The 10,866-nt window shown below is 45.2% G+C and overlaps 1 protein-coding gene across 4 annotated transcripts in view; it reads left to right on the forward strand.

Annotated features, from left to right (window-relative positions):
• The first annotated feature begins 447 nt into the window (after positions 1-447).
• The window catches only part of LOC147016331 (protein-lysine methyltransferase METTL21C-like), a 49,622-nt gene continuing 39,203 nt past the window's right edge, over positions 448-10,866 (forward strand). For 2 of the 4 annotated variants that reach the window (XM_085847797.1, XM_085847796.1), the window contains exons 1-3: positions 448-585; positions 4,848-4,924; positions 7,716-7,885. In XM_085847797.1, the coding sequence (XP_085703923.1) occupies positions 7,778-7,885 (108 nt within the window). In that variant the 5' untranslated portion in view covers positions 448-585; positions 4,848-4,924; positions 7,716-7,777. The remainder of the gene's footprint in view (positions 586-4,847; positions 4,925-7,715; positions 7,886-10,866) is intronic. The other 2 variants (XM_085847798.1, XM_085847795.1) reach the window with 2 other exon arrangements.

A 10,866-nucleotide genomic window follows, 5' to 3' on the forward strand; every position in this document is an offset into this window, starting at 1 on the left:
CACCGTAGGCCGGGAGTGAAGCCGTTGCCCATGTTTGGTTTCAAGGCCAAGTTGGGAAAACTTGGCTAAACGGACAGCCATTGAACGATCGCTGAATGAAGTGTTCGGTTTCATGCCAAATACATGACCGCTTCGAAGTGTGTGTGTGTGTGTGTGTGTGTGTGTGTGTGTGTGTGTGTGTGTGTGTGTGTGTGTGTGTGTGTGTGTGTGTGTGTGTGTGTGTGTGTGTGTGTGTGTGTGAGATGGTTGATGGGTTACCATAATTGCGAAGCCGCCGAGATGTGAGTAAAGAGGGAGTCCTTCACCAACGTAATTGAGCAGGGAAATGGAGGGGGTAACACAGGCAGGGTGCACGGGTTGGGGGGGAGGCGGTTAGGCAGGCCAAATGCAGGGGTGGAGGGGTCATGCAGGCAGGGTGACATGCCAAACAGACCCCTTGTTGGGGAGTTTGGCAGAAAAAGGTGTCATCTGAATATGGCCATAACATGCAGGCCCACATTCATTAGGGCAGGACTAAAACACCATTTTTAGATTCCTTTGGGTTTGTAAAGTGGAGATCATCACATCCGATGATCGGACGAGCAGGTGAGTACTATTCCGTGCAGCGGTACATGGATGGCAGTGATGAAAAACCGACATGATGTGAACCGATGAACGGTACTTGGAGTTTTGGAGCCTGATCATGCATGTTTAGTGTGAAATCTTTAGTGCTGCATGTTTAGTGCTGAAGGGTTCATCAGTTGGTGTGGAAGTTGGTTGTGGGCCTCTATGAAAATTAATTAAATAATTAGTTTGTCAAGTAATTAAATAATGCTGTTGATCTGGTTCTGCCCTTCCATGAAAATTAATCCAGTACTAATGATGGACCTTCGCAACCACCCTTGACCATGTTGTGGAACATCGGATGAGACCCTCACCTTTTCGCATTGTCACCTTTATTAATTTTTTAATTAGTTTTCTCCACAATCGCTTGAGCGATTGGCACAAAACTTTCAACATAGGAGCTCCTACCCATGGAGAACGTTTCAAGATAATTGGATGGATAAGTTCCAGAAAGTCTGTTTTCTGTAGTCATGGGGTACGGGCCGCATGGTGTTTCACATATCAGGAAAAGACATCCTCGACATCCCTCCGACATCGGCCGAACAATTCACCTCTACCCCACTTTTTAATTACCAGTTTCTGAGATGTCCCCTGAGACGCACTCTTCTCAAGATTTACCAGTTTTGAAGACCCTCATAAATAATGAACTTTAAATTATTTTTTTTTACATTTTTTACACTTTCCAAAAGATGAGTTTAAAAGTATCACTCTCCTTCAGAGCATATTGTCCATTTTCATAATTTATCAGCTTGATAATTAATAATTTCCACAATTGTCAGTAACAATAGATGAATCACTCAGTTTCACTGCTGAAAACAAGGTGACATCATTTTCTGTTTTTGATTGTGTTGGCTTGTTTCTTAGAACCCTTTGTTTTTCAGCTTTTCTTTGTTTCCCAGAACGAGGCTTGTGGAAGAGCTTGGACTAGTACACTGAACGGATCAGCACGCAACAGCAAAGAGAGGGGGGGGGAACCCCAACAGTGGAGTTGAAGGCCAAGATGGAGGCAGACAAATAATGGGTGTGGGTATCGGGAATTAGGGGCAGGAGAGGATGCGTGGGGGTGGACAAGATGGAGAGAGAAGGAAACTCTCAGGAGGGAAAACAGGAAATTTGGAAAGAGGAGGGATTTTGGTGGGGTTAACAAGGGTAGAAAAGATAGTGGTTTTGGATTGGGGATGATCTAAGATGGTGGTAAACAGCTGTCTTGAAGACCTGGAGGGAAGAATGAGATTAAAGAGAATGTGGAATTTGGTTTCACAGGTGGGGAAAAAAAAGAGGAACAAATGAGTTGAGGTAAGCAGGGATCCTGGATTTAGGTCGTTTTACAAGAAGAGGGTTGATGGTTGGCCGTGCGTGGCCTGCAGAAGAAACCTGAGGTGGCACATCACAGAGGGTGCAAGACCCCAAAGACAGAGACTACCGACCTGTCTGCAATGGTGAAAAGATTGGCCCACAGACACGGCTTCATTATGGGAGATTACAATAATAGTAAAGGCCTTAGTTTCCAGGGCATCAAGCTGAGTAATATCTGAGGCAGGAGAGCCAGCTCAGAGGGGAGAACAGTGATCCATCAAGTTGTGGATGAAGGCCTTGTAGGTTGACATGAGTTCAGGAGTGCCAAGGAAGGACTTTGTACGACGGAGGATGTGCAGTCAGCAGCTGGCTTTGTCGGCCAACTTGAAATGTGGTTTTCCCAAGAAAGATCATGACTGATAATGAGACCCTGGAGTTTGAATGACTGAACCTCCTCAAGAGGATTGTTTATAAAGTAGATCGGAGGGTTTGCCAGACGGTCCTTTCGGAGAGAGATGGAGAGAGTGTGAGATTTGTCCAGGATTGAAAGACATATTCCAAGTGTTTGAGCAGTTTGTGATTTTATTTATTTATTTATTTATTTATTTTTCAAGGTCTGAAGAGAGAGAATAGACTGGAGCCTACCTGTCTGAACAATGAGGGATGTCATGGAAGAGGGTGGTGTCATCAGCAAATAGATAAAGGGGATTTTCCAGAGAGTCAGAGCGAGATCATTGATGAAGATCAGGAATAGGACTGGGCCCAGAACGCTGCCTAACTGTATAAATTAGCAACATTTTCAGATTTTGTTTTTTCACTGGTATATTTGTGAAGAACTCAAACTATGAGAGAGAGATATAGATATAGATATTCATATAGATATATGACATATAACATATGACCAAACGGATGGCTCAGGATTTGTAATTCAAAACATAAAAACACGTATTTAGTTTTACACATCTTCAAATGAAATCCATTATCACCATCATCTTACTTAGACCTTCCTCCACCCATAAAATCTAAAGAGGTAGTCGTCAACACACAAAACATAAAAGATGTCGCGCGCAGCACGAAACCTGTGAAATCCAAATAAACAATAGTTGCCATGGAAACAGAAATTTGGTAATTTGGAAAATTTGACCTATCAAGTGTTTGACATGATAGAATGAATGTTGTGCAAAACAAATTTGGTCGATACATTTTCTAATTGAAACCATGAACCAGCCACCCGAGGTCCATGACCTCTTGCAAAGTCGAGGAACTCAGTGCTATTCTGGTTAACAGTTCCAGATCCAGAGGGACCAACACATGTCTCATAACTATCCCAATCAGTTCCAGTCAATGCAGTGAAATCTCCCAAGATTGGAAGAGTATCTCACCTGGGGGCATTGATCAACCACAGACTCGAGCGTGGCACAGAATGCATCCTTCACGGTGAGATCACTCGCCTCAGTCGGAGCATAAACAGCGACCAGGGAAATGACACCCAAGGAGTGACGAATACTTAGTCTCATAATACGCTCGTTGACCGGTGTTACATCAATTATCATTGGAGTGAATTTATTGGACACAGCTACAGGAACTCCTTGGGCATGGTAACCATCAGAGCCACCAGACCAGTAATATGTGTAACCACCCACCATAATGTCACCACTCTCTGGCCTCCAAACCTCAGAAAGTGCTGCAATGCTGGAGCTCAGATGACAGCAGAGACAAGTGATCATCCTCTCTGAGAGTGAAGACATTCCAGGTATCCACCCCGAAGGGACGACCTTAGGTTAGCCCGAGTGGATCGCCGACTGGTGGACGACACTTCAGCACCTCCCAAACACACACCACCACAACCTGACTCAGCAAGTTTTCCCGATAGTTTTCATCCTATCATCAAAGAATGGGGGTCCTGAAGGCTTTGCCCCATTCCTGTCATGCGGTGAGTTGCCCTGCGAAGGGTAGCTCCACAGGAGCCACTCCGACGGAGTGGGTTTGTAGTTTTCTTTGCGTTTTTTTGTGTATGTTGCAGAATTAAGTGCTTTATGGTGTCCGGAATGCAAATCCTGCCACCAACCTCCGACAAGGAGGGAACCCAACTGCAGGAAGACGTCCGCAGACACAATTAGATACCGCATATGATTGGCCGTTGGCTCACAAGGAGCTCCTCCACCCTTTGATAGGTTTTCTTTTTAGTCCTGCGGTGTGTCTTTATCCATACACCATCCTCACCAAGAAACCTGGGGGGGGGGGGGAGACAGTTTAGTCGCCGACAACCTGACCATGAAACAGTTTGGTACAGGTTTATATGGTACCTGCAGCAAGTCACAGATCTGATCTGACCTGACCTGACAATGTATGACAATAAGTTGTGTGCACATGACAAATTCCCCTTCACGTCCATTCATGGTGTCAAACCTCTCCATGTCAGTACCCACGTCCCCATCTGCTTCCCCCTTGTTCCACCCCATCTCTACCTCCTGCTCATCTCACCTCCACTCAGTTTCCCGTCCCCGTCCGCCCTCCTCACCCTCACTGTTTCTCCCATGCTCCTCCACCTCCATCTTGCCCCTGCCCTGCACCCTTCCGGCTTCACCCCAGCTCCACATCCCCCAGGTTTACTCCAGCTCTGCACCCTCCAGTTTCTCCCCAGCTCCCCCTCCCAAATTCTCCCACCCAGCACCCTCTCTTTGCTGCTTTTTTATGATGTGAAAAAAAACTTCAGTACATCATGGGTGATGAAGGTTGTGGTAAAGTTTTTCATTAGAATTGCCTGTGTATTTTCTGAGAAGAAAACAAATACCTATTATGGGGGCAACCCCCCAGCCCCCCTCCCCCTCCCCCCTCCCATACACCACCTTAGGACCCGTTTTTTTCATGCCATGAACAAACTTTGGTACATACACGGTGATGAACGTTGTGGTAAAGTTTCATCGCAATCGTATGTGTGGTTTCAGAGAAGAAGTTGCAAGTATTTGTGGATGGATGGATGGACGACGCGCCATCCCATAATATCTCCGGAACTCCGTTCCAGGTGAGCTTAAAATTTATGCTAACTTAGGGATTTTTTACAATGGCTAAAAATACCTCAACATGATTACAGAAAAATGCCAAACTAACTTTAAGTGAAGTTAAAACATTAAATTGGCCAACAAAATACATTGGAACAATCAATATGAAATGTTCACGAACTCCAAAATTGTGACATCACAGTGCATTGTGGACGAGTAGCTTGGAAGGATCAAAACAGGTAACATGAGCAGTCGGAAAATTGAAATTCCATCCACCTTCACACGTCACAAATCGTACTACACACGTCACAAATCGTACTGCACACGTCAAAAATCGCCCTCCGCACATCCCAAATCACACTCCACACATCACAACTCACACTCCACACATCACAAATCACACTCCACACATCACAACTCGCACTCCACACATCCCAAATCACACTCAGCACATCACAAATCACACTCCGCACACCACAACTCGCACTCCACACATCACAAATCACACTCTGCACGTCACAAATCACACTCTGCCCGTCACAAATCACACTCTGCACGTCACAAACCACACTCCGCCCGTCACAAATCACACTCTGCACGTCACAAATCACACTCCGCACATCCCAAATCACACTCCACACATCACAACTCGCACTCCACACATCACAACTCGCACTCCACACATCACAAATCATACTCTATGCATCACAAATCACACTCCACACATCACAAATCAAATTCCGCACGTCACAAATCACCCCACACACATCACAAATCATACTCTATGCATCACAAATCACCCTCCACACATCACAAATCACTCTGCACATCACAAATCACACTCAGCATGTCACAAATTGCGTTGGACTTGAGTGGCACACTGGTGGCTGTGGGTCGTCGGTCGTTGTCATGTTGCTCAAGACGGTTCAGGTGGTTGTGATTGAGGGTCCTCCGATGAAGTGTACAGGGTTTGAAAGTCCATCATAGGGACAGAGTGGTGGCACGTGATGTTCCTGCATCGAAGGACTGATTTATGACTCGTTTAATCCAGAACCTTGAAGATGGAATGTGAACCATCCTTGCTGCTTCTCATCAATGTGCTCTGTTGTTCAGCACAAGGTGGAATCATCCTTCAAATGGTACGGAGGATTATCCAGGGAGGTGGAAAGGTCATTGAGGTCGACTCGTTCCTCAGACACCGCCTTGTGGGACGGCACCCTCAATAAGAAGACCATACTCCACCAAGAGCGAGCCATTGTTTGTGTTCACAGATAAAATCTGATGGCTATTCAAATGAAGGCCCCTGGACACCATTTGAAGATATCTTGGAAAGCATGGCTGGGTCGCAGCGACAGTTTCGGAAGCTCGAGATGTCCAGAGGGACAACTCCGATCTCTCGTTTAACATTGAGAGGATCCATCAGTTGTTGGACGAAACGAAGTCAATGATGGACCCTCGAGTACAAGTCCAACTAATGAAAGTGTGTTAAAATGTCGGCTCGGTTCACAAATGGACATTCGTATGAACAGAAACCCTCAGCTGTTGCTCCATTAAGCACAGAAGCAACAGCGGGTGCAGGTTTGGGTAGTGGGGGATAGTGGGGGATAGATCTGCCAAGGACAATATCTGATCATATTTGGACACACACTCGGGGGGGGGGGTGTGACCCCCGTGTCCTGACTCTCGTACACCGTACGCTGGGACCCGGGAATGAAGCCGTTGCCGGTGTTTGGTTTCAAGGCCAACTTGGGAAAACTGGGCTAAACGGACAGCCATTGAATGATTGAAGTGTTCGATTTCATGCCAAATACATGACCGCTTTGAAGAGTGTGTGTGTGTGTGTGTGTGTGTGTGTGTGTGTGTGTGTGTGTGTGTGTGTGTGTGTGTGTGTGTGTGTGTGTGTGTGTGTGTGTGTGTGTGTGTGTGTGTGTGTGTGTTTTTTTTTGATAGTTGAAAGGTTCCCATAATTACGAAGCTGCTGAGACGTGAATAAAGAGCACAGACGCGGTGTCCCATGATTTATGCTCTTGGCGTGTGATCCTGTTTGCACCTGAACAAAATATCAGTGGCAGGTTCCACCCATTGGGACCATACTCTGTACAGAGCGTTGGTGCTGCTTCGCAGTCTCCTTGGCTGTTGGGAACGATCCTGGACGGGTCACCACTCCGACACAGGATACCTGCAAGCTGGTACTCATTTTGCCGACCTCGGAAGGATGACCGGCCGAGTCAACCCTACCTGGTATTAATTCAACAGCTGAGCGGGATTTGAACTCAGGACTCTTGGATCCCAAGCTCACCACCCGAACCGTTGAGCCAACACCAGACATAGTGGCAGCTTGGGGGGCACGAAATAGGGGGACGGGGGTACAATGTACTCAGACACATGTACGGGCAAAGAGGGAGTCCAGCACGAACCATGGAGAGGGGTTGTGGAGGGTGCGGCGGTGGACAGTCACGCAGGTAGGGTGACATGCCAAACAGACCCCTTGTTGTGGAGTTTGGCAGAAAATGGACATGACATGCAGGCCCACATTCATTCGGACAGGAGTAAAACACCATATTTAGATTCCTTTTGTTTCATGGAAAACATACCTTACTAACGATGTGTGTGTGTGTGTGTGTGTGGGGGAGGGTGGGGGAATGGTTGAGAGGTTGGAGGACTGGGAGAGGTGGGAGGGAGTGGGGTGGAGAGTCAAACGTTCTGCCTTTTTTTTTTTTTTCATTCGTATTATGTGAACATCAAATGTGGCTTCAAACGATGTGTGAAAGTCCACGAGGTATAAACACTTATTCAAGCTTGTGACGTCCACAGCTCCAGGTGAAACGTGTGGAGAAGCACTGCGCACGTTTTGTCACGTGCCTTGATACACCTGCATGGCTTACGGACGATTTCCCACCGAGAGGTTCTACCTGGTGGGGAAGGAGATCTTCATAACGGAAAGCCTTAACGACATCGCGGAGGCTGGCATGGTGTCTCCCCTGGTAAGCACCTCTCAATTCTCACCACTCGTCCACTCACCACCTCACTGGGGGTCTTGTAAAGCTCCCATGAAATAAAATTAGCACAAACCTGCGAGGGCACGACCATCCCTTCTCGCACCTGTAGAGGCTCATCAGGTATGGATGGCAAGCACTAGAATTAAACACCTAGTCTAGTCTTAAACACACTGGACCTAATCTACTGTGATAACACGAAACACCTCAGTAGTCGGGTTGTGGGGCTTCTGGGACATTACATTTAAGTGAATGGGAAAAAAATTATGGAAACTTATTGACTGACACCGAAATCCTTCCAATTTTCCTTGTTTTACTTCCTTCAGACCCCACCTTCGAGACTTTTCTTCTCCAAAGTCTCCAAGAAATCTTCCTTCCCTTTTCACCATATATATATATATTTTTTTTTTTTACCAAAAAACCCCACTTTTCACCACTTTTAACTTCCCGCATTTTTCACCAAAAATCATCGTATTTCTAACTATACTCAAACAGAGAACCAACAAATATTTGTTCATGTTCTATTTTACGGGGCAACTTCATTTTCTTACAACACTCATCACCGTCAAGTATATTAATAAACAATATACCTGAACTTGGTTGTTGGTTTAAGTACTGTATCTTTGTTGTGCAGAGATGAAATGTTGAACCTCTCTTGATGCTCTTGTCTGAGCATCTCTTGAGCCACATGTCATTTTTTTCATAAGCCACACACACTTTTATCTAAGCCACACCCACTTCCCAAAAACTCCGCCCACTTTTAACCATCATTTATTCTGACCACGCCCACTTTTATAAGCCCCACCCACAATTACATAATTCCCAGTTAAGTCCTGACCCACAAGGCTTGGGAATTTCCAAAGGAAGCCACACCCACCATTCTTATGTAAAGGGTTGAAACAGGCTGAATTTAACAATTTTTTTTACTTTTATTGAGAATAGACTGCTGTGCTAAGTTTGAGTGGGATGACTGGAGTTCCTTGGAGTCCAACTTCCTGTGTGGAACTAAACCTTCAAATTGATGAACTGGATTCAATCATCTTATCATTGGAGATAAGATTTTCTTTTAATATTTATAGTTTTTTTTATATGTATATAATCTTGTATTAAATGAATAAACCTCGTTAATATGTTATTATTTTCTCTCGCATGAAATTGTATCAGAAATACAAAATGAAAATACTGCTTTTGCCACAACTTGGGGTGAAATTGTTAATTTGCTTGAAGACCTTCTGAGCGACCAAGACCCACAGAACAAGCTCTACCTCGATGACCCAACCGAAGAGTTATACCTTGGAGACCCACAAAATCCTGAAAAAGAGTTGTACATTGATGGTAGTCATTGTGAGTTCTCAAGACGATACCCATTGAACAAGTTCTACCTTGAAGAGCCAGAATACAAGTTTTACCAAGGAGGCTCACAAATTTTTGAAATTTCGAAAAATGGATTTTCCCTGATAATTATCCACAGCGATACTATGTGGGTATATTCGAGGGACAGCGCAGGTAGGACGGTTTGGAGACAAAGTGAGAGAGGCGAGATTGAGATGGTTTGGACATGTGCGCAGGAGGGATGCGGGGTATATCGGGAGAAGGATGCTGAGGATGGGACCCGCCAGGTAGGAGGAGAAGGGGAAGGCCAAAGAGGAGGTTTATGGATGTGGTGATGGTGGACAGTGGGTGGTTGGTGCAACAATGGAAGATGTGGAGGACAGAGCGAAATGGAGACGGATGATCCGCTGTGGCGACCCCTAACGGGAGCAGCCAAAAGAAGAAAAAGAAGATCCACAGTGATACTATGTGAGATCCATCACCGAAACCCATAAAAATTGGAAAAAGGGAGTTTTCCATGATGGTCCACAGTTATACGATGTGAGACATCATGGAAACCCACAATATTTCTGAAAATTGTGGTTCCACCTTCGAGACTTGGAAAGATGGTTATATTTTGGAGACTTGGAATGTATGTTTTGTTTTGGTAACTCACAATGTGATAGGCCAACATATCTTGGAGGCTCAACATGAATGTGGTTATACCTTGGAGACTTTGAAAGTTGTTTTTATTTTGGAGACTTGAAATGTGGTGTCTGCTAAGACTCTTGGGGTTCTATACCTATCGATGTGGTTCTTTGTTGGATGGTGCTTGATGAGAGGTAAGTTCAGGTCATTATTAAGCCTGGTGTTGGCTGAGTGGTAAGGGTGGCGGCTTGGGATCCTAGGGTCCTGAATTCAATCCCCGTTGGGCCACTGAATTAATACACCAGGGGGTTGACTCAGCCTGCCATCCTTCCGAGGTCGGCGAAATGAGTACCAGTGTACTGGGCCGGTGTATACCCCGGTTAAAATAGGTGTACCATATCCCTGTGTCGTAAGAGGCGACCAGGGTTGCGTCAGGAAGGGCATGCGGTGTAAAACATGTGCCAAATCACTATGCGGATCATACGGATGATCCGCTGTGGCGACTCCGAACGGGAGCAGCTGAAAGAAGAAGAAGAAAAAGATATATATATATATATATATATATATATATATATATATATATATATATATATATATATATATATATATATATATATATATGGGTTCATTTTATTTTTCTCAGAAATACCATAACAATAATTCATTGTTTCAAATGTAAAAATTATATTTACAGTATATACGAGTACATATCATTTTGAAGGTTTAGTTCCACACAGGAAGTCGGACTCCAAGAAACTCTAGTCATCCCACTCAAGTTCAGCACAGTTGTCCATATGGGTTCATTATATATATATATATTTTTTTTTTTACGAATTTTGGCCCATCCGGCGTGCGATTGGCGACGTAACTCGAATCGCGACACGTCGCCCACTGGAACGGACAATTCAGTCGTGACCCTCCTGGAACTACTGCCAGGAGCCAGTCATGGGTGGGGGTTTAACCTCACCATGATCGTGCCAATTGCCCACCCGCGCAGGATAGGGTTGCTC

Source organism: Eptatretus burgeri, chromosome 11, assembly GCF_056783735.1.
Source record: "Eptatretus burgeri isolate ZD-2024b chromosome 11, Ebu_testis_v1, whole genome shotgun sequence".
Lineage (NCBI taxonomy): Eukaryota > Metazoa > Chordata > Myxini > Myxiniformes > Myxinidae > Eptatretus > Eptatretus burgeri.